The sequence below is a fragment of the Bidens hawaiensis genome, unplaced genomic scaffold (genome assembly GCF_021521415.1).
Source record: "Bidens hawaiensis isolate Kalapana, Puna unplaced genomic scaffold, B.hawaiensis_p1.1 tig00004838_1, whole genome shotgun sequence".
Taxonomy (NCBI): Eukaryota; Viridiplantae; Streptophyta; class Magnoliopsida; order Asterales; family Asteraceae; genus Bidens; species Bidens hawaiensis.
Genome location: NW_027491302.1, coordinates 400,125 through 425,022, shown reverse-complemented (window position 1 = coordinate 425,022; position 24,898 = coordinate 400,125). Strand labels below are relative to the sequence as shown.

Genomic DNA, 24,898 nt, shown 5'->3' with positions numbered 1-24,898 from the left:
CTTGCTCTTTTACGCTTTTCCTTTGCAAAAGTGAAAAGTGGCTACACGCTTACCGTAAATTAGCAGCATTTGTCACAAATGCTTGTAAATGCAGCAAGATCATGACTCATAGAATGCTATATAAACAATTAAGATTTATGACAAACTTTTGAGAAATAAATAATCATCTTTAAATGTTATGAATTGTTTACTATTGCACTAGTTTTTTAATATAGATAAGCGACTATATAACAATAGATAAACATACTTAATAAGTGACTGTCCAATGTTGATCTTGTAGGGTATGCAAATGGCACATAAATTGGCAGATTTAGCTAAACATTTGAGTAGATCTCATCTGATAAAACCAACCAAACGATTTACAATGAAGTGGCAGGTAAGCGGGAAACAAACTGCGCCACAACCCCCTTTTGGATAGCAAACCCAATCCTACTAAAAATAAAGTTTTGATTCTTATGAGCCGATAAATTGCTATGCATGACTTTTTGAACTCTGTTTAGAAGGTCCACGGCAAATGTATGTCTCAGGTTCATCTTTCAAAAGATGAACTTGATACAACATCCATAGACCATGCAATTATATAAAGGTTAAGCCTAGAACACACAACTCACAAGATTTAGTATAATACATTATTACCCTCATGACATGTAGAAGAAACTAGCTAGTAGCAATAAGGAAATTGTGGATCTTCTAGTTAATGGATTGGCAGCTTTTGCTCCAAAGCAAATTTTAAAATGTAGGGTCAACGAAGCATCCATCTTCTGTGTTAAGTGTTGTTGAAAACATTTGGTCCACTTTGATATCAACATTTGTTCCTTTCGCAAATCGGCCTTTGATCTTAGGTCTTGTTTCTGCATATGCTTTCTGAGATGCGTACCTAATAGTTTTCTCAAATTTTCTTGTTTTCTTCTTCTCTTGGTACCTTAGGACTCGGGCCTCTCTGTCCATTGGTGTAAGTTGTGTTGGCACTTGAGTCGATGGACTTGAGAATAGATCTGATGTTCCTTTTTGAGTTATTACATTTGAGATTGATACCTCAGTTATTGAAGAGTCTGGTACACTTGAAATGGAAACCTGAATACGAAATTGGTCACCGCCCTTGCATTGACACCACAAAGTTAAAAACATAAAAAAGTAGAGTATGTTTTACATCTCAAATTAAAAAGAACATTCCTAAATAGAGTTTTCTTTGTTCGCGTAAAGTCTTCATAGATAACTCATTAACTTATACCAAAATATTAAGGACGGACAAAACTATTTGAAAGCAGTAACACACCCAAAAATTTTGTCATAGTTGCGCTAATTTTCATTGCGCAGAAGTCTATCAGCTTGATTACTTATTAAGTCTGAATTGGTTAGCTCAAGTTGGGTCATTTTTTTTGAAAACTAAAAACTTTGCGTTATTCAAATTTAAGATCTTAGCTAATGGTTCCCTAAATTCAGCTACGTAAATGTTAGAATAACTTTTTTATTAGTTTTGTTTTTTTGTTTTTGTTTTTTTGTTTTTTGTCTTTTTCGTTTTCTTTTTTTTTTGTTAAGAACATGCCAATTTGAAAGTACGAGAAGTAGAGCAATATTAATATGAATTTGTAAAAACTTATATAAATAATATTAACAAACGTGAGAAATCATGAAATAATTTGAAATTTCAAATTTTATAACAAAAATGCGCAATAATCTGGATATTTAATTTAAAAAAAGAGCATGTAGCAAAAAAAAGTTAATTTAGTTTTAAATTTATGGAGTTTAAATAAAATATTAAATAATTAAATGCTTTTATTAAACCTTAGAGCATTCTTATCCAACCCCTTATTTTGTGTGAGAGGTGTTTTTATAATTTAAAAAGTGATTCAGGGTGTTGTGAGTGGAGAGTTTTTATATTTTAGAAAAAGTAGGGATTTTTCTATATATTAGAAAAGTTACTGTTCATCCTCTATAATTTTTTAATATATTTTGAGAGTGGTTGTGAGTGAAGGAAAGAGAAAAAATAATGATAAAAGGTATAAAAAGTATTATTTAATTGAAATAGAGAGAGAAAATGTAGTGAGTTTTAATGTAATTTTTGATTTAGAAATAAAGAGTAGGATGAGAATGCTCTTACTCTCACCCGTCATCTCTCCACAAAAGTAGGAATGATATTAAATAATTTTAAACTAAAAAAATTGATTGTATATAGAATAAATTTTAAATAATTTAAAATAATATTTCCAATGATAAAAAAACATAAAAGTAATAGTTGAACTATTAACCTCTTAGGGTGAATGTTTAAAAAAGTTACATTAACCACTTCAGAGTATATCATTTTTTGATTTTGTTATTTGTTAGCTCGTCTATGGTTGTCGTTATCAAAGAAATCTAAGGTTTCACTACGACTTCGTTCCTATATATTGCATATTAATTTCTCTAGTGATGAGTTTCAGCCGAACCCCGCCGAGTAAGGGTTATGTGTGTGTCATTGTTTGCTAATGACTCGACCAAGCCTAATCTATACTACAAAATTATACATTTCAACTTAAACTAGATATGTTGCGTAACTAGTATGTCTTTGTCACAAAATATATAATATTTTAGTAGGTGGATATGTATATTTTTGGGTAAAGGGTGTTAATTGTGTTGGACTAATGGGCCAATGTACTTCGGATTAGTAGATCGATTGAATTATTCTTCCAGAAGATGACTTGTATATATATCTGTGTCACTTCGTGTCGGACACACCTAAATCGTTTCATGTTTAGGTAGTGTTTTAGCCAACCATTTTGATGTTACTATGTTAGTAATACTTATTAGCCGGCCCCGTAACAATTTAAATAATCATTTATCTTGATTCAAATAAAACCTTCTTGAAATTGATATCCTTTGTTTCCTTCTCTCTCGTTCTCCAACTAATTACAAATTTGGTTTTATATATTTACTTGGAGACTAAATAAACGTAAGAAAATGAATGAGGAATGTATAGATGGATAAAATGAAAAAAATGTTGAAAACTACGAGGAGATAAAGATTTCAATGCTAAAATTATTTTATTTTTGAAAACTAATTGAAGAATCACTAACCGGACCCCGGGCAGATTACTGGTAACCTGGGGGTTAGATAGTTGTTTCCCACGAAGGGTTAGACCCAGGGAAGATGGTTCTTCTGATAACCTGCAAAACAGACACCGTGAGCTTGTCACTGAGAAGGGGGGGGGGGTTCCTCCTTGTGACCACCCTCCGGCGTGAGAATCAGACTAGATTGCTCTTTAAATATAAATGTATATTAAGAGATTGCTAGAGCAGATATCAGGTATAATATGATAAAATATGTTAATATAAGATGATCATACCATTTGTGGTATTTATAGCCGAATGTAGGTTTCCAAGGAGGTGTGGCCGGCTGCAACAGTATTCCTGTTCCACCAACAGTGGCCTACGCACGTGCCCTGCTGGTAGTAGGTGGGTAGGCAGCGGCTGATAGTGACCAAGCCTGCTGTGTACTATTCCTTTTCCACCAACTGCCGGCTATGCACGTGGTATGGCAGTAGTTGGTGAGTAGGCAGCGGCTAATAGTGACATACAGTACAGGAGCATGCTGCTCGCCATACTGTTGTCAATAAGCTGTCGTATCTTTAGTCAGATCTTTTGCCCATACCTCGTCAGGTACAGTACAGAAGATCTTCCCGTATCGTACGGACTCGCTTATTTGGGCGGGAGTATTCCCCCTCCCGCCCTTGTGCGGGATTGTTCCCGGCTTTGCTCATTCCATCAGGTGACACTGAATGATTGAGAGCTAAGTGCCTTGTGCGTGTAGCCTTGCTGCGCGGGTGGCCTTCCCTGATGGCTTGTATCCGAAGCTGCGGGAACAGGCGGAGTCCTTCACCATTGGGAGGCATTTCCTGCGGGAACAGCTTGCGTACTGCGCGTAAGGACGTCACGTCTCTGAGCATGGTGGGTCCTGCGGATCCAGTTGGTTTCTGCGCAGACGTCCCACTTCAAGGTGAGTCTTGCGGGTCCAACTGGGCTCTGCTGGGACCTACCTCTTCAAGTCCCCCCAGTCCAATGTTCTTCTCATGCGTGTTTAATAAAGTGAGGTGAACTTTTAGACTTAAGCAAAGGGTTTTGAAAAGGGTTTTTTAAGGTTTTCCATGGGGATTCTTCCCGCGGAAGTCCTTGTCACTTGCAGAAATTCCCGAGTTTCCTGCTTGATCTTTGGGTATGATGCGGGTAGGCTGTAACCTCCTCGCAAGTCAGGAGCGTTGAGTCCCACTTGTGTGGATTCTCCCTGAGGTTTTGGTAGTTTTGAACATAGTGATCAATTATGTTAAAACCACCAATTCCATCCTGGAGCCTCAAACAATGTAGTTCTCGACGTTCCCGCTATGCGGGGATGTTATTTCCGTTTCCGCAAGCATTGCCCAGAAGATCCTTCTTGGTTTCAATTCCCTGCGGAGCGCTAGGTATGTGAAGGGTTTTGCCTTAACACTGTACCCGCGCTCGTCTTATGGTTACTTTACTTCCAAGGTACCCCTGGCGTCAATTCCCTGCGGGTGCTAGGTATGTGTAGGGTTTTGCCTTAACACTGTACCCGCACCCGTCTTATAGTTACTTTGTTGCCGGGGTATTCTTGGCTTCAATTCCCTGCGGGTGCTAGGTATGTGAAGGGTTTTGCCTTAACACTGTACCCGCATCCGTCTTACGGTTACTTGGTTGCCAAGTTATTCTTGGCTTCAATTCCCTGCGGGTGCTAGGTATGTGAAGGGTTTTGCCTTAACACTGTACCCGCATCCGTCTTACGGTTACTTGGTTGCCAAGTTATTCTTGGCTTCAATTCCCTGCGGGTGCTAGGTATGTGAAGGGTTTTGCCTTAACACTGTACCCGCATCCGTCTTACGGTTACTTGGTTGCCAAGTTATTCTTGGCTTCAATTCCCTGCGGGTGCTAGGTATGTGAAGGGTTTTGCCTTAACACTGTACCCGCATCCGTCTTACGGTTACTTGGTTGCCAAATTATTCTTGGCTTCAATTCCCTGCGGGTGCTAGGTATGTGAAGGGTTTTGCCTTAATACTGTACCAGCATCCGTCTTACGGTTACTTGGTTGCCAAGTTATTCTTGGCTTCAATTCCCTGCGGGTGCTAGGTATGTGAAGGGTTTTGCCTTAACACTGTACCCGCATCCGTCTTACGGTTACTTGGTTGCCAAATTATTCTTGGCTTCAATTCCCTGCGGGTGCTAGGTATGTGAAGGGTTTTGCCTTAACACTGTACCCGCATCCGTCTTACGGTTACTTGGTTGCCAAGTTATTCTTGGCTTCAATTCCCTGCGGGTGCTAGGTATGTGAAGGATTTTGCCTTAACACTGTACCCGCATCCGTCTTACGGTTACTTGGTTGCCAAGGTAAGGGGTATTTTCCCGCTTTTGAATCTTTTTGAATTTTGAAATTCGAAGAGTTGGTGAAAGGATAAGAACAGTCCAAACCTCTGAAACGTCGTGCGACGGTTTCTTCTGACTGTGTCAGGACGTGCAGGAAGTTATGGTGACGTGACAGTACATGGTCATTCCAGACGCTTTTTCAGGCGCGTGGGCGCGATTTTTCGGGCGCGTGGCCGCGAAATTAATGGTACGCGTCCTGTCAACAGCTGTTGCCAGCTTGCTTTTTGCCACGTGTCATAGTTTCATTGCACCTTCGATTTCTCTCTCTTCCGCATTAAATTCATCGCATTAATTGCGATTAGTATATAAAGGGGGAGAGGGTTCTTTGTAATCCACACTTTTCACTTTTATCTTCATCTTCTAAACGATTTCCGGCGAATACTCACCTTTTCAGGCAAGCATTCTCTTGAAATCGTTTTCTTTCATCTTCAAGATGTCTTCACGTGATCTCGAGTCTACAGCCGATGACAAGAGTACTGCTGGCGAGTGCCAGTGTGCTCTGCCTGGCGATCTGTATCAGTACGTCGTCAGGAAGTTCATGCTCGAGTCTCTCGAGCCTGAGTTTCCTGAACCCCACCGGACGGTGTACGATGCCCCCAGAGGCAAGATCGGGGTTTATGCTGCATTCTTTGTTTATGGGAATCTTAGGTTCCCATTGACAAAGTTTGTTTTCCGTGTCCTGGAGAGGCACGGTGTGCACCTGACCGAGGTGCATCCGATGGCGATTGCCAAGGTTCGCCACTTCGAGTGGGTGTGCCGGATACTGGGCATTGAGCCCTATGTTGACCGCCTGATGACCTTCTACACTTGGAGGTGCATCCAGGGGTGGTATACATTGATAACCCGGATTAAGGGTTTGAAGATCTGCGCAACCGAGCGCAGTCTTCGCTCGTGGAAGCGGGAGTTCTTCTACATCTCCGCTCGCGCCATCCCCCTTGCCATGAAATTCAAGAATGGGCAAGCACTTCCCAGCCTTCACGCCTCCAACTACCAGGAGGCGGAATGGTTTGCGAAGATATCCCGAGTCCAATCTCCGGTTTACCGGTTTGCGGAGTCCGGGATGGTGATGCTGGGGATGAGCCGGGTGTGGAAGGCTGCGGATGCGCATAAGATCCTAATCGTCCTCGAATACGGTTCGACCTCTGTTCCTTACGGTATGCTTTGTTTCTTTTTGTTGATTTTGAATTTCTTCTAACTTCTTTCCTGTTTATTTCAGAGGGGAACGACTTGCAGTCGCTCCTAAACCCGCGGGAGGCTGACGGTCCCGCTCGGATGGGTACTCGCACTCTAGACGAGAACGAGTTGCCCATCCTAGAACAAACGGCGGATCGGTTCGTGGAGGTCTATCCGCTAGGCCACGAGATCCTTAGCGTCAGGCGGCCAGGTAAGGCGCTGTTCGACCCTCGACCCCTCAATGTTGAAACCTCTGCTGGAATTCCTTTAATCGTATGTTCTGATGAGAAATCCGCAGATGGTCCTCCGTTGGTGCGGAAGAAGAAGGCTGCCGGCGGGAAGGGGAAGGAGAAGGTGGCCTCCACTGCCGATCCGGTGCCTCGGTCTGACTCGGAGACCGAGAGCGAAGAGGTGGCGGGGAATCCCGGTGGTGATAAGATCACCATTCCGGAGGCTGTGACAACTGTCACCGAAGAGCCCAGGATGACAACGGTGACCGGCGTGAAGAGGCCGGCTCCATCGGGTTCATCCCCGCCCGTCCGTACTTTCAGGCTCAAGAAAACCCGTAAGTACAAATTTCCTTTTTCTTTAGCTTCATAGTTTAATATCGTTTGACACTTATCTTCTTTACGCAGGCGTGGATGTTGACGCATTCCAGGGTGGAGCGCAGAGGAGTACCTCTCCGCCAATGACGGTAGGCTTGGTCAGCCTACCTGAGGCGTCGACCCAGGCGCCTGCGCCTGCTCCCACTGGTTCAGTTGCTCACTCCTTTGAGCCGACTGTTCCAGCTGTGATGACGTCACCGCCGGCTGTGAGTGCTATTTTTACTGCATCTTTCACCGAGCCGGCGGTTACTTTTGCTGCGGATTCCGCGGCGGCGACCCCGGCGGCTGCTACCATGCCCCCGTCATCGGCAACGACGGCCGATCCATCAGGTACGCATGGGGCTTCTCGCCAATCTCTGCCACCTTTCCATCTGCCTGACCTCTTGGATGGATTTCCCTTGGGCTCAGGTGATGGGTTCGGCGGCTATCGGCCTGTTATTGACCCTACAGGTGCGTAGGGTTCTTTTGGCCCTTTTCATATATTTTTTTTTTATCATCTTTTCCTAACTGCTTTATGTTTTTTGCAGTGTCGGATTCCAATGAAGTGTATGTTCCACGATGGAACATTCGCCGAGGAACAACCCTTCGTACCCCTGTGGAGTGCGTGGAGTGGGCTCGTCACGCTGCTCCTAGTGGTGCGTTGGGGGAAGCCATGGCTAGCTACCAGGAGGGTAGGCTAACCAATGAGCTTCGGGTTCTCCTGGCCCGGATGCAGCCGCGCGTCGAGCTGCTTTGTCGTGAAAACGATAAGTTAAAAGCAGCTCGCGTTAAAGAAGTAGCTCAGGCGCGGGTTGTCCGGGAGGAGAACCAAAGGCTTTCCGCAGCTGCTGCGGAAAAGGAGAAGGCCTTCAAGGCCCTCGAGGTTGAAGTTCAGGCTCGTCTCGAGGCCCGTTCCAAGGCTGCCCAAGCTGTTAATGAACAGCTTCGGCTGGCTAAGGAAACTGCAAGGAACGCAACCGAGAGGGCCACCAAGGCTGAAGCTGTTGCTGAGCCTCTACGCGTGGAGAATGAAGAGCTTAAAGCCAAATTAGAGGCTCTCCAGCAGGCTCATGATGCCTTGGCGATGGAAGACGCCAAAAAGCTCCAAGAAATCTTGGACCAGAGGGGGGTGCTTGACCATGCTGAGCGTAAGCTAAAGGGCGTCGAAGAGGCTGCGGCTAAAGAAGTGTTGCTTGCCAACCTCAACAAGAGTGAAGCCGAACGCGCCCGTAACGAAGCTCAAGCTGCCCTCCAAGAAGCTCTGGTTGCCAAGGAATGGCTTCTTCGAGAAGCGTTGTCTCAGGTAAGCTTTTCTTGTCTTTACGCTTTTCTTTGTAAATAGAAAAGGTTTTGACACTTGTATATTTTCTTTTGTAGGTTGTGCATCGAGTCTTTGCTGAGACCTCTTATGATGATGCTATGAGCGCAGCCCTCAACGCTTCTCACGAGGATGGGGAAAAGGTCGGCTTCCTGCTTGGTCTAGGGTTCGTTGAGAAAGGCATCCCGCCTTCCAACTTCCCTTTGTATAATGTTGATACTGAAGCTGTTTACGACCAAGCAGTGAATCAGTACGCCGCCTTCCCGCATCCGGTGGTGGAGAAGGTGAATGAAGTTGCTGCTGCTGATGATGGGCTAGCTATCCTTAAAGCTTTCCTTGAACTGCCACGCTCTACTGACGGTGCTGGTCCAAGTGGAAGTGGCCCTGAAGCCTGATCCTGAAGATCCCTTCCCAGTGCTAGGATAGATTTAGCCTGTATAGATTTATTTTCTTGTAGGCGGGTAGTTACCCGGCCATTCTTGTAATGAATCATTGTGAAATATAAATCTTTGTGCGGGTAAGACCGCTAATTTCTCTGGATTCCTTGCTTTATAAACGTTATGACTTGCATACTTTAGTTTAAATTAGCAATTTTCCAAGTGTAGAATAAGTTAACCTTTGAACGTGGTAGATAATAGGTTGAAGTTTTTCTTCCTCTTTCGTGATTGTGCGGGTAGGACCGTCACTTGCACTTAGTAGGATGGCTAAACTTTACCTACGTCTGACCTGCGTGTAGGTTTTCCTCATCTTTTATGAGGATAAGTTAACCTTTGAACGTGGTAGATAATAGGTGTGAAGTTTTGCTTCCTCTTTCGTGATTGTGCGGGTAGGACCGTCACTTGCACTTAGTAGGATGGCTAAACTTTACCTACGTCTGACCTGCGTGTAGGTTTTCCTCATCCTTTTCTGAGGATAAGTTAACCTTTGAACGTGGTAGATAATAGGTGTGAAGTTTTGCTTCCTCTTTCGTGATTGTGCGGGTATGACCGTCACTTGCACTTAGTAGGATGGCCAAACTTTACCTATATCTGACCTGCGTGTAGGTTTTCCTCATCCTTTTTCGAAATTTCTAAGTTTAGGATAAGTTAACCTTTGAACGTGGTAGATAATAGGTTGAAGTTTTGCTTCCTCTTTCGTGATTGTGCGGGTAGGACCGTCACTTGCACTTAGTAGGATGGCTAAACTTTAACCTATATCCGACCTGCGTGTAGGTTTTCCTCATCCTTTTGTTAGAAATTCTCTGATTTGAATAACCGTTCGACGCGCGGTTGTTAATAGGTTAGTGTTCAGTTTCCTCTCATGATTCATGCGGATAGACCGGCACTTTCATTTAGTAGGATCTGAACTTTTCCCCTTCAACTGACCTGCGTGAAGGTTTGTCGTTTTTTGGGTTTATGCGGGTTTTGCCGCCTTCCCCACGCAACGACTTTCCACGTATTTATGCGGTGAAAACCGGCATATCCGTGTTGAATAAATTAACCGTTCGACGCGCGGTTGTTAATAGGTTAGTGTTCAGTTTCCTCTATCATGATTCATGCGGATAGACCGGCACTTTCATTTAGTAGGATGACTGAACTTTTCCCCTTCAACTGACCTGCGTGAAGGTTTGTCGTTTTTTGGGTTTATGCGGGTTTTGCCGCCTTCCCCACGCAACGACTTTCCACGTATTTATGCGGTGAAAACCGGCATATCCGTGTTGAATAAATTAACCGTTCGACGCGCGGTTGTTAATAGGTTAGTGTTCAGTTTCCTCTATCATGATTCATGCGGATAGACCGGCACTTTCATTTAGTAGGATGACTGAACTTTTCCCCTTCAACTGACCCGCGTGAAGGTTTGTCGTTTTTTGGGTTTATGTGGGTTTTGCCGCCTTCTCCACGCAACGACTTTCCACGTATTTATGCGGTGAAAACCGGCATCAGTGTTGATAGTTCATAAAGTATAAATGTAAAATCATCAGCGTCGATGTTTTAAGGAGAATCATTTCCATTAGAAGTGGCTCTTGGCCTTTTCTTTACAAATTTGGAATTGATTTACATGCAAACTGTGTAATTGAGCTCCCTTCCATGTTGGGATGGGAGTGCCATCGAGCCGATACGCACCTGGTTCGGGATCTCGTTCTTTACGCAGCATGTAGTCTCCACATTGAAGCTGGAATTTTATTCGTGTTTTCCCCAGCTGGGGTTCTACACTTATCAGCCTGCTCAGCGTTCATTGCGCCACGAGGTGCGCGAGCGTCCCATCTCTGACAAATGCTTCGACCATGTCCTTTACGTCTATGCATTCTTCGGTGTTGTGGCCTTTTGTCCTGTGAAAGTCACAGTATTTGCTCCGATCAGCATTGTGACGATGTCGGATTATTTGAGGCTTTGGTCATGGGAGCTCCTCAGTGGCGAATATCTCGGTGACGCTTTTGGTGAGCGCCGTCCATCTGGAGTTCTGGTTCGACTGTACGTTACCCCTTCCGCCTAACCGATGTTGCAAGCCGGATGAGGTGTCAAAGTTTACCCTTGACTGCCAAATGCCTAGCTTCCGCTTTTTGTTTAATCGGGCGGTAAGGACGTTGTCTTCTCTTGTTTTCTGGGTGTAGAGGTTTGTGCTCTGAGGGAGATCTCTACCCAGTTGCTTCTCCGTTTCCGCAAAGCGTTTAGCTGCTGTCATGATGGCATCCCATGTGGATGGCATGCCATCTTTACCCGTTAAGGTGCGGATGAGCTCTGGGTCGTTCGCGCCCTGGATAAAGGCAGCGCGAACAAGATCTTCGCTAATGTTACCCAGACTTAGCTTCTTCGAATTGAAGCGAGTGATGAAGTCTAGCAAAGATTCATCTTTTTCTCGAATGCACTTGAGGATTGTCCATTGCTCCTCGGTATACTTTCTTTGCTGGCTGAAGTGTTGGCTAAACTTCTGTTGGAAGTCAGCCCAGTCGTAGATGTGGTTGACCGGTAGACGATCGAACCACGCTCTAGCAGCCCCGACAAGCGTCATTTGGAACATGTAACACCACGTGGGTTCCGTCCAACTACTGACGGTTGCCCCCGCTATGAATCTGTTCAAATGATCATCTGGGTCGGATATACCATCATATGTGCCTATGCGGGACATTTGTTTGGCACTTTTTGGGGCAATTGCTTCTGCAATGTCCCTTGCAAATTTGGACGTTCCTGCATTTGCAACGTTTGGTCTGAATGTTTTGGAGAAGTCACGTGGACTTCCACCTGTGTTTTTTGGTTTGAAGGCTTCTCCAAAATGCCTTCTCGGTTGGGAGTCCGTTTCCTTACGCTTCCCTTTTGCCCTATGGCGAGGGTTCGCGTCGGAGTCGGACTCCTCCGAGTCATCGTCCCAGTATTCTTCGAATTCGTCAGCCTGTTGGACGGAACGCAAGCGTTCGTCCAACTCAGCTTGGAATTCCTTTTGACGTGCCTCCGCCCATGCCTTAACTTCATCGAGTGTTTGGTGGGGGAGTCTTGTTCGTTTCTCTAACTGGGTATCGGTGATTCCCAGTGAGCGATTATTTACTGCACTTGCCCCAGCTTGGGTAACTGGGGTAGTGTTCGTAAAATATACTTCACTTGCCCCGGCTTGGGTAACCGGGGTAGTGTTTGTAAAAACTGTGTGGCCGGTATTTCCCCCAGTAGCTGGGGTTGTGGTAACCGGAGTTTCTTTAACCATCTTTCCAGAAGTTTGAAAAAACTGGAGAAAAATGAAGTTCTAGCTGTCCCACGGATGGCGCCAATGAAGAATCACTAACCGGACCCCGGGCAGATTACTGGTAACCTGGGGGTTAGATAGCTGTTTCCCACGAAGGGTTAGACCCAGGGAAGATGGTTCTTCTGATAACCTGCAAAACAGACACCGTGAGCTTGTCACTGAGAAGGGGGGGTTCCTCCTTGTGACCACCCTCCGGCGTGAGAATCAGACTAGATTGCTCTTTAAATATAAATGTATATTAAGAGATTGCTAGAGCAGATATCAGGTATAATATGATAAGATATGTTAAGATAAGATGATCATACCATTTGTGGTATTTATAGCCGAAGGTAGGTTTCCAAGGAGGTGTGGCCGGCTGCAACAGTATTCCTGTTCCACCAACAGTGGCCTACGCACGTGCCCTGCTGGTAGTAGGTGGGTAGGCAGCGGCTGATAGTGACCAAGCCTGCTGTGTACTATTCCTTTTCCACCAACTGCCGGCTATGCACGTGGTATGGCAGTAGTTGGTGAGTAGGCAGCGGCTAATAGTGACATACAGTACAGGAGCATGCTGCTCGCCATACTGTTGTCAATAAGCTATCGTATCTTTAGTCAGATCTTTTGCCCATACCTCGTCAGGTACAGTACAGAAGATCTTCCCGTATCGTACGGACTGACTTATTTGGGCGGGAGTATTCCCCCTCCCGCCCTTGTGCGGGATTGTTCCCGGCTTTGCTCATTCCTTCAGGTGACACTGAATGATTGAGAGCTAAGTGCCTTGTGCGTGTAGCCTTGCTGCGCGGGTGGCCTTCCCTGATGGCTTGTATCCGAAGCTGCGGGAACAGGCGGAGTCCTTCACCATTGGGAGGCATTTCCTGCGGGAACAGCTTGCGTACTGCGCGTAAGGACGTCACGTCTCTGAGCATGGTGGGTCATGCGGATCCAGTTGGTTTCTGCGCAGACGTCCCACTTCAAGGTGAGTCTTGCGGGTCCAACTGGGCTCTGCTGGGACCTACCTCTTCACTAATGGTTAGAAGGAATTTTGAAAATCAAATATCAAACTTAAAATTTTTGAACACTTCCTAAATAACTTGATCCAAATAGAATATTAACCCATTAACTAAAAGGATCGTGCTCAAATATTTGACTTGTTTGATAAAGAATGGTATTAGCAAACCCAATTTAAATCTGATTCATGTTTGTATCATGTCAAGAATAGCCTGCCCTAATTTAACACCACCACCCTACCCAAAAAAGTAGCATTTTCTAAGCTCTAACAACTAATGAAAATATTAAAGAAAAACTTACACTTTGAACATATGAAGCATGGAATCCATAGTCACCATTGGATCTCTCATATTCCATACCAAGTTGAAATTTCTGCTTCGGCAAATCATGGTGATGAAATTGATGCTGATCTAAACTCTGAACCGGCACCACACCGTCACCATCACAACCTCCATAACTCAGCTGCTCCTGATCAGTATCTTGACAAGAGTTGAAGTCAACAAGATCCAAGTACTCATCTCCATCAAACATAGACTCATTAGTGCCACCTTGACTGTTCTTAACAGGAGAATCAAATATTAGCCATGATGCTGCCTCATCTTCATCCTCATTATCTAGCTTTCCCTCAGAGTCTTGAGGTTCAAACTCTTGGCCTATTGAAGACCATTGTTCAGTCGCTCCACATCCATAGACCGAACCCAAAAAGGGCATGACTGGGACACGGTGATGGCGTTGCGAAAGAGGGTTTGCAGAGTGGATAATCCCATCACAAGTTGTGCAACGTGAGGCTGCATCCGCCTTGCATATAAAAGCAGCCGGTGCTTGTTCACACGCTTCACACACCCCGACACGTTTGTGCCTCAATGACAGCTTGTTTCCATCATGAACCTGTGAGTCGCAGCCGGTGCAGAGATAAGCCAGGTCAGCCTCGCAGAATATGGTGCTCGGATTCAAACGGCATGCATCACATGCACGCGCTCTTGTGTTATTGCTTTTTAAGGTTAAGGTACCCATGTCTTCCTTTAACATATTTGTTGTGTTTTCCTTTTGTTATACAGTAAAGAACTTAAGACAGTGGTGCAGTAAGCAGTGCTCATGATGGGGTTGAAGAATCCAGAGGGTGACACGTGGCAATGAATTAATGGTGACAATGTTCTATTTGAAGTGCTGTGGTTGTGGGGTCTTGGAATCAATTGAAAGGTTGTGTTTTTGAAAGGATTTATGGAATTTGGTGTATATACCATTTGAAGTTCAAATCAAGCTGTTAGATGGTCTAGGGTGGTTCGCGCTTTACGCTTTATTCGTGGGTTATAGATGGTCGGGTGTTAAAAAGCGAGATACTTCTTTCTCTCACGCTTTCTTTCAAAAAGGGATAGAAGCGCGGTTTGTTGCCCGCTTATCTTCTGTTTCGATGTAATTTTTAAACATTTTATATTCTATATGGTTTATCAGACCAACCTCCAATGTGGTTGACACTTTTACAGTTTGTATAATCATATTGTTGAAATTTTGAATGGGTATATATGCTCATTCACATTTGGACAGAGGAATACTAGATGCGTGCTACGGTGGGGGGCTTCGAAACCCCTCCACAGTGCCACGTTAGCGCCACGTAGGCACTTGGGGCATCGAAGCCCCGGGGCATAATGCCCCTCTATGGTGAGGGGGCTTCGAAGCCCAACCTTTTTTATTTTATTTTTTTTATAAAACAAAAAACCAATACAAATAAAAATAAAAAACATATAAATAAAAAAAACAATACAAATAAAAATAAAAACCCTACAAATAAAAATATAACTAATACTCGTCGTCGTCGTCCTCGTCCTCGTTTGCATATTTGGCCAATATCTTTGCTCTTCTTTTTTCCATCACCGCCCGCGACACAGGATCTAGATGCAATAGATCTTTTGTGATGAGCTCGAGTTCCTTTTGTTTCGTTCGCTCCTTGTGGATCGCTTTGTATTCCGCAAGCATCGCCTTTCTTTCTTCGTGCACCTTCATGAGGCCATCCTGTCTTTGTTTTTTAATGTTGGCAATCTCGGCTAGCCTCCGCTCCAAGTTTTCTAGATGCGAGCTTGTGTCGGAACTCTTAGAGGATGTGCTTCTCGACAAAGATCCTCCACCTCTAGCCGCCGCCTTGGCTTTATCTCTTCATAATGGCCGTGGCAACTCATCCGGTTCGTCAAAAATTAATTCCGGATCCAACTCGTTTAGATTAATTTGACAACGACCATCGGACATGAGCTGCGACGGCGATTGATCGGCCGAAGTAGACGTTGTCTTTGACCGTTTCGACGGTCGCGGTGGTGATGATGTCGGGACCGTATGCCACTTTGGCGAGCTTATGCATTGTCTCCAAACATCCAACATGCTAAAATCTTTATTATAAAGGGCTCTGTATTGTTTTAAGCAGGCCTCCAACACATCGGCATCGCTCATGCCGTTTTTTCTGTTGTTCTGCACGCGGGTGTGAACGGCTGTGAAGTTGGTTATTATTGTGCGTAACGACTTCCATTTGTTGTAGACAGAATCATTCCCGTGATACTCTCCTCGACCCATTAAAGCAAAGAACTTTGTACGTATTTGTACCCAAAACTCCGGTGAAGGTTTGCCGTCACCTTCGATACATATAAAAGCTTAATATTAGTAAACAAAAAAATATAACATGGAAAACATATAAATATTTTTATAATATACCTTGAATCGAGTCTTCGGAAGAGTAGATCCACGCTAAGGCTAACGCCATTACCTCGTCCACTTCCCACATTTGTCGTTCGCCCTTTTCGGTTGTTCGAACGTCACCCGGGTTCTTTTTTTATGACTTCTTTGCGTTTCAGGTATTTGGGTTTGTGGTACTTGCGAGGACGTATACGGCATTGGCGCCCGAAAGAACATATCGGGGGTAAACGGTGGCATGGGTGGAGGAATCGTCGGTCGTTGTTGGTTTGCATAGAACGGGTTGCTAAGGTCGATGTTATTTGCGAGCAAACTAGCCCACCACATACAACTCGGATCCCATGGGTTTTGATTCGGGTTCGGGTTTGGGTTCGGTGTTGAGCTTGAGCCCGTGTTCGGGTTCGGGTTCGGGTTCGAGTTAGCGTTCATGATTTGGTGTGAAGATGAATGTTGTGAAGATGGTTAAATTTGGTGTGAAAATGAATGTTGTGAAGATGGTTAAATTTGGTGTGAATATGAAAGTTGTTTGAGTAAAATTGAGAAAAATGTTTGAATTTATATAGAAATATTAATTTTATTTTTTTTTAAAACGGCTTTATGACCGTTTGTGGTGGGCCCCCCACCTCACCCCCCCTTCCGCGCCCATCTTCCCCTCCACCTTCCCCCCCTCTGCGCCCCACCTATCGGCGCCCCTCGGCGGTGTTTGGAGCCTTCCGCGCCCATCTCCCCCTCCCTTCCGCGCCTATAGCGCATAGTCTTAGGGATGTGATTTCTGTTGTTAGCTTCGTTGACATTCGGCAAATACACCACAGTTTTATATCATGTAACTGTTTGAAACTATGGTATTCGAGATTGATGTATACTTTGGGATTAATTAGGATGGATTTACAATCATCATCATCATCATCGTACTCAGTATATCCCACCAATAGCAATGCTATGGTAGGGTCTGAGGAGGGTAAGATGTAGACAGCCTTACCTCTATCCCATAGGGATAGAGAGGCTGCTTCCGGTGAGACCCCCGGCTCGATAGTAGTTTTGAATCAAGCCTTGGACATAAGACACATAACACTCAATCATCGGGACACCGGCTGATTGGTGCATGTGCCCTTGTCTTTCGGCTATCAACGCCACCACATGATGCCTGATTAACCTTCCGCCACTTTTAACGTTATTTTCACGTGATTAGTAAAATAACGTCAAAATTAGTGCAATTTTACTTTTGCCCACCCAAGGGTTCACACATATATACATTATATTACAATGAGATTGTAATAAACTAATAATCAAGAACGAAAGCACAAATATACATTGAATACATGAATCAAATGGATCGATATAATCTTGGTAATTAGAAACATTGCAGTGGTAATGTATATATACAAGCAGAATGGCGTGTGACTGCTTATCAATAATCTTGGTCACGTTAATATTGCGCCTTTTAACAAATGATCACAACGGTTCATATTCAACGGCTTTTGCAGCATGCTATTTGACATTAACATAATCCTAATCTAAGTTACATAAGTTTAATAATACAAGTGATAATAATAATTCTAATAATGTTTACATAAGTGTAATAATAATCACCTGGTTAACATTTAGGTATTTACTTACATTTTTGGCCACTGCCGCAAGTGTGGCTTGATTGGTAGACACAAATGTTATCAGTATAATGTTTAACTATTGTTGACTTATTCGTCATGTTACGAAGTTGCTAGCTATATTGCTGATGTACATTCTGAGCATGTATTTCAGGGCTTGATATCGGCAAGAATTTGATCTTGATTAGGGGATTACTAGAAGGGCCACTATTTGAGAAAACTTTAAACTTGTTATTTGGACATTGTGATATTAATGGTTGTTTGTTGGCTCAATTATTGTTTGGCCCAAGTGTAAGGCCTAGCCTAAGAATTATTAGGGTTTAATATATTTGATAACGTCTAGACTAATAAGTTCAGTTAGTCTATATAAGCCGAGTTATGGTTAGACATTAGAGATTATGAAGTTGGTGCAGCCGATTTAGGGTTCATCAAAAGTAAAACCGAGTTAGGGTTCGAGACTTTGTAATCAGTTTTTTTAGTGGGATTTTCTGATTAATATAAACGAGAGTTATTCATTTACTTGGTGTTTGATTATTAATCCGGGACTTGAATTGGTATCAGAACCAAGTTCAAGAAGTCGATATCGAGTTAACTGGGTCGGCTAAGGAGTTACGAACCGGCGATCGGATAGCGGCAGGCAGCAAGTAGGTTGTTTGTGCGGTGATAACTTGAAAACAAGGTGGTTTCCAATCGGGGTGTTCGGGACTGTTTGGTTTGTATTTGTTCCAACGACGTTGTCACACCTCAACCTAAGGCGGAAATGTCGGGGCGTGATCCAAATGCTCATAGCTCGAAAATACTATCATACATAAAATGTAACAATATCTAATTAATTATTTTATTGAAAATAAATATACACAATATCCAAATAGAACAACCAATTTAAATACATTAATGTAAGCTCAAATAATGATTATCTTGTTTATATCCTAAGGTCTTGTCTAAGTGTCCAACTTCAATCTCCAATACAAAGCATCCTGCATACGCGTAGAAAATGGAGTTTGTCAACAACACATGTTGAGTGAGATGATCACCAATTTTGACACAACAAATAGTTATATAATAAATAAATAATAAATGATAAATATTAAATACGCAAACAAACCCATGTGATAGCAATCAATCAAATCATAACAAAACATATATCAACCATAAACACAACCAAAGACTAACCCAAGACTTGCTGGTGTGCCAATGAATCGTTGCCAAGCGAATCAGGCATTGATTACGATGACTAAAGTTGTCGTTTTACCTTCGCCAAGCGAATCGGGCTCCGGTTACTAAGACGGTCGTATGATCATACTAATGAGAACCCTATACAGGGGGGATATGTTGGACCTCTCCGACAGTGATAGAATATACACATAAGCAAATAGCAATTAACAGATAGCATTCAATTGATATTCACACAATGATTATGTTTGCGAGTTTGTATATAATATATGATAGAAAATATGAGTAAGTACGCATATGTCTCCAAAACTTTTGAAAACAGTAGATAAGAAGGGGAATGATCAAACTCACCTTAGATTAATGACAAGCAATTAATAAATGCGATTAAATGAGCTAACGAATAAGCGAGTCGTCCACTGCACGTCAAATGTTATAGATGATCAGAATCTGAATATTAGAGATATGATAATACAAGTAAAAACAAACTCGTGTCCACTGGAATCAATCCAAACGGACGTTTAGAATTCAAGTTATGTTTGTTTTAAGATTTAAGCGAGCTGGTACTGACCAGAATCCAAACAGCGATTCAAAAGTCGGGTTTTCGTCAGTAGCCTTAAAATTACATTACGAGAATAAAAGTTTTCTGGACCGAACGTTGAATCCGACCAGAAGTTTAAGAAAACGGATAGTCAAACTTGTTGACTGTTTTGCCCTTTAAACGAACTGACCGGTCAACATCCTTCAACCACCGAAATTGATTGAAGGTTATTGACTAGGGAATATATATGAATGATTCTACAGTTTACAACTTACCCGGAAAGCGAAAGAATCAAGAGATATGATGAGTCAACGATCCACAAGCATGCAAAGTCAAACGTCTAAGAGTATGTCTTCAACCAAATATGCAAAAACCGAGAAGAATGATGATGCACAGAGGATAGGACGGCTGAGAAGGCTCCTCTAGGGTTTGTGTAAAGTGTTATGGCAGGAGATTAGGGGTTGTTTATATAGGAAAAGCAATAACGAACCATATTTGGTATATTCACTCGTTTAGGAAACCGAATCGAGTTTTAATGGTCAAATCAATATTAAAATCTATAAAATTCGTTCTTGGACAAGGGTTAATGAATAATGACATGTATCTAAGCTTTGGGGGATTTCTTGGGGCTTAATTCACTCAATTATGTCCTAAAATAAGCGATTTCGGGCCAAAAACGAATAGGAATCAATAATAAACGAAACGAGCTGTGCAGGTAGCCCATAGTGCCGCATGGTGGGCCTAGGACACTGTAACATTTGTTAAATTTTATATTTTTTTAAAACCCGAAACGGACCCATTTTATTATTCAATATGATTTGTTTAGTTATACATATAACCATATGTTACACATTTCGTATGTAATAGTTTTTCTTTCCTAAAGTTATTTAATAATATTAATCGTTACTAACACATATATACATACATACATATATATATATATTATAACACTCTTGATTTTTCTTTATTCAAATATCACATAAATAACCTTATTGATGCGTAACCAAAGTACGTCCTTTTAATTTAGTTATGCCGCGTCTTTTTTTTTTTTATCTAAAGTTAGTTTTTATTAAAAGATGAAAAATATCCTCCTACACCATTTAAATTTTAGTCAAGAACTTTTAATAATGTAATAAACATGTTCAAACATTCAAACCTTGTTTTCAATTCTATTAATTGAGTCAATGATCAATTCAAAGAATTAAAACCCGTTAATTAGCTTGACCAAATTCAAATTATTTTACATTTTTCTTGATCATGGTCTTCTATAAATAGTTACTCATTCTTTTTTATTTCACTTAATTGCCATTCTCCATCTTCAAAATTCATTATCAAGAATTGTTTTTATTCTCAAGTTTGACTTTGAAAGTCAAACCGTGAAGAACTCAAGTTGTCTTTTTCTTTCTTTCTTTTTGTCATCTAATCCGGGTATGTCATATATTGTTTTTCAACGTGTTTGGTTTGTTTAAAATAAAATACTTTGTTGAACACAACTTTTCATAAGTGGTTGTTCATCAAAAACGAACCCATCTTGTTTTTGCACTTACTTGGTTCGGTTTAGTTATATATGTTACTTAAACATTTGAAACAAAATGCTTTTCTCACATAATCTGAAAATAATATTTTTTTTGTCATGTTAGACACAAACTCAACCAAAAAGTTGAGTTCGGGTCCGAACGGAAACAAACTAATTGCTTAAACTCATTTTGGACCCATTTAGGATTTTTTTTAACGAGCCCGACTTAATAACTCGACTAATAATTATTATAACCTAAATTTTTATAAATAATTTAAAATAAACTCACTTATATATTTTCGATGAAAAGAGTAAAAATAAGCAATTATAAAGGTAATATATATATATATATATTTCTTTCAAAAGCATAAATACTAAACCGACAACCAAATTTGTCTAAATCTTGTGTTTTATTTTGTTTTTCTTAAATCCAATTTTGAACCTAGAAATACTTTCTAAGGTCACTCATCAAACCGAACTCGTCCGGTTCAGCTCGCCTAAACGTATAGTTCACTTTTACTCGCTTAACTTAACAAGTGAGTTTTTCATAACCCCTTTTTAACGCTTTTAATATTTTTGGGGTGTAGCATGTCACAAGTTTTTATTTCGTTAGTTATGCGCATGTTTACAAACCGATTCACATTTATCGTACATGTTAATATTATTCTTGCATATTGTTTATGATTATACGTGAATTATGTGCAACGTGTTTACTGTTTTTATGGTGGAAGTTACGCAAACGCATACACATAGTGGGAGGGTCCGACGGGACGTACCTGCGCCGTCTAACGTTACGACTTCGGTTGTTTACGTAAGGTGGTTCTCATTTCCCCGACTTCTACGGCTTCGGCTAAATGAACGGGAGGACGACACTATTTTATTTCATTTACATTATGTATGAATATTTATTGCATGACGATCATTGAATCGCGCATTTTATATATATTTATATACGCAAAAACTTATGAAAACTCACCAACATGTGTTGTTGACAAAATATATTATTTTAAACGTGCTGGAGGTTGATACGATGAAGTGCCAGGACAAGAAAACTAGTTATACCTTAGGATTATTTCAATGAATAATATTTGTTTCATTTAGATGTAATGTTGTTTGTCTCATTATCAAACTATTTGTGTACTTGCGAAATTATGGAATAAAATAAATATATTGTCACTATTAATAGTGGTACGAGCTTATGAGTGATCTGTACGTTGCACCCGGACATATTCCACTTAAATCCGGTGTGTTACAGCCACCCCACCACGTGGTGCTCCGGCCAAAGAAATGGAAATTTCAGTTTTTGTCAACTTTAGTCCCTATAGTTTGGATTTAGGTCATTTAACGAACTTTTTATGCATAGTTTAAGATTTGAACAACATATAAACTATAAGGGGCCTTTAACATTATAAACTTAATAACTCAATCGCCTCACAATATCGAAATGCTTCCCACGACCCATTATTCACCCATTTACCACACTTTATGCTTTAACATATGCTCATGTTGCAAGCCTAGTACCATTGTAGTGACCAAAACACACCAACTATGCTCGGGAAGGTCTAACTTGTTTCTACTATAAAATACCCTAATCCGTGTTTCCTGGCCACTTGAAGCTCACTCTTAGCCTTGCACCAATACTTAGTCCCTTCATATTCGTCAAACATACCTATTTTTTTTGTAAACCATGTATGTTTCTCAGCATTCATTTTTTTTATGAACACCTTACACTTATAACTTTAAATCCTAAATTATTTTAAATAGCTAATTAACAAGTATTTAATCAAGTTGATTTTCTTCAAAAAGACTCTAAGTCAAATCAAATGGTTTATTATTATTATTATTATTATTATTATTTATTATTATTATTATCATCATCATTATATCATTACTATTATTAATGTTATTATTATTATCCTCACTACTACTACTACTATTATTATTATTATCATCATTATTATTATTATTATATATAATATTTTCCAATGTTAAATAAAATCTTTTGTTTCAAACAAGTCTCAAACCCATTAGGCTATTATATTATTTCTATCAAAATGAGTCATTTTATTTGATGATCCTCTCTAAAGTTTTCATAGTACGCCGCCAAAAGCACTAGTACAAATATGATTTTTTGAGGTGGTGAAAAAGATTTTATGAGGTGGTTACCACCTCATAAAACAGTGCCTTATAAAATCCCTTTCTTTTGAAGCGTCTATATGAACCACTACAAAAAATAAAAATCACCGCCTCAAAAAAGCACCCCAGTGAGAGCCACTACTATTATTTAAGGCGGTTTGTGAACCACCTCAAAAAAATGCATAATCTTTTAAGGCATTTTTAAAAATCGCCTTAAAATTTTTAATTAATAATAATAATTAATATAACAGAAATTTCCAACAAATTTGATTAAATAAATAGCCATATCCATTACACCATATGAGCAAAACATACAACTCGTTCACAGTTTACATTAAATGTCATAAAAAAAGGAGTAAACATACTAAACTACAAAAACTACTAATCAACAAAACCTAGCTTCTGTTTTAAACAAGTAATGCCTTGATCCACCCGCTCCCGGTCGTTGATCGGGACAATTCCTCTGCAAATAACATAATGTGGCATTAATAAAATGGAACTTAAAAGATACTGCACGAGCAAACAATATGAAACTTGTAACCTATAACACAGGCGTAACCCATTTTCTCCCATTAAACGTAACCCGTAACCCGTTATATCCCAATTAAACATAACCCGTAACCCAATCTGTCCAGTTAACTCATCTCTTTCTGTCCAGTTAACACAGCCCATATGTCTAATTAACAAAAGCCATTATGTCTCATTAACACACCCATTCTTTCCCTTTAACACAGCCAGTTCGGTCTTGTCAACTCTAGCCCGTCATCTAGGTAACCAGTAATCTGTTAACCCATAACTTGTACACCTGTACGGTTATTCACCCACTTACATTTGAACAGAGGTATAGTGAAAGAATAATAGTTCAATTCCCAAATTTCTTCTATGACACCATAATAAGAGTTTTTGGCGATTCTTAGCAGCCTATCATGATTCGTCCTGTCGATTTTGGCTATTGATGCTATTACTGTAACTCCACTATTCTGCACTGTACTTTTTTCATCTTGATCTTTAGTGTAAAACTTATAACCATTAATGTTGTACATGCCACATTTCGTCCTTATCATTATATGTCGACCATAATACATTCATGTGTTCTTCAACAAATGGGTCAATACAAGTCATGTGCTTTAGGACTACTAAATGTTCAAGTTGTAAACGATCGTAACTTGGGAAGAATGTTCTCATACCAACACCTCCGACCCCTTCAAGTTTACCCGTGTGACGAGATTGAGGAACACCAATACTTTTGACACCTTCCAAATAACTTGTGCAGAATTCAATCGCCTCCTCTGAAGCATACCCCTCAACAATACTACCCTCAGGACGATAACGATTTCTTACGTAATATTTTAAGAAACCCATATATCTTTCAAAAGGGTACATGTAACGTAGAAATACAGGACCACAAGACTTGATTTCTCCTACGATATGGGATACCAGATGAACCATCACATCAAAAAAAGATGGTGGGAAGTACATCTAAAGTTCACAGAGCGTGATGTAAACGTCTTTTTCCAATGCATCCAACGTATCGGGATCGATAGATTTTGAGTGAATCGTGTTAAAAAACCAACAAAGCTTTGTGATTGTGTTTCGAACGTTCTCCGGTAATGAACCCCGAATTGCAATAGGAATCATATGTGTCATCAAAACATGACAGTCATGAGATTTCATACCGATCAATTTCGAGTCTTTCATTGACACCAGCCTTTTAATGTTTGCAGAATATCTACTTGGAACTTTAATATCGTGTAAACATTTACAAAACGTCTTTTTTTCCGCGTTTGACATTGTATGACTCGACGGTGGTAGAAAAATACGATTGCCTTTTTCAACAGGAGCAAGCTTTTCACGTATTCCCATTTCTTGCATATCTGCACGGACTTTAATCCCGTCTTTGGTTTTTCCCGGGATGTTTAACAATAAGCCCAACAAGCTTTCGCGTACATTTTTTTCGATATGCATAACATCTAGGCAGTGTCTAACTTCTAAATCTTTCCAGTATGGTAAATCCCAAAAAATTGATTTTTTCTTCCAATTGCCAACTCCATTCTCATCACGAGTTCTTTTTCCCAAC

General features: G+C 41.1%; 2 protein-coding genes across 2 annotated transcripts; both read right to left on the bottom strand.

Moving 5' to 3' along the window:
* Window positions 1-597: 597 nt before the first annotated feature.
* Window positions 598-16,723, bottom strand: LOC143628178 (zinc finger protein CONSTANS-LIKE 2-like). The gene is made up of 3 exons (XM_077097827.1): window positions 16,662-16,723; window positions 13,479-14,439; window positions 598-1,074 (listed from the first exon to the last, which is right to left on the bottom strand). The coding sequence occupies exons 2-3, from the start codon at window positions 14,205-14,207 to the stop codon at window positions 730-732; spliced, it is 1,074 nt and encodes a 357-aa protein (XP_076953942.1). The 5' UTR covers window positions 14,208-14,439; window positions 16,662-16,723; the 3' UTR covers window positions 598-729.
* On the bottom strand, window positions 15,330-15,945 carry LOC143628156 (uncharacterized). Its single transcript, XM_077097813.1, has 2 exons — window positions 15,876-15,945; window positions 15,330-15,796 (listed from the first exon to the last, which is right to left on the bottom strand). The coding sequence occupies exons 1-2, from the start codon at window positions 15,943-15,945 to the stop codon at window positions 15,330-15,332; spliced, it is 537 nt and encodes a 178-aa protein (XP_076953928.1).
* Window positions 16,724-24,898: the final 8,175 nt, after the last annotated feature.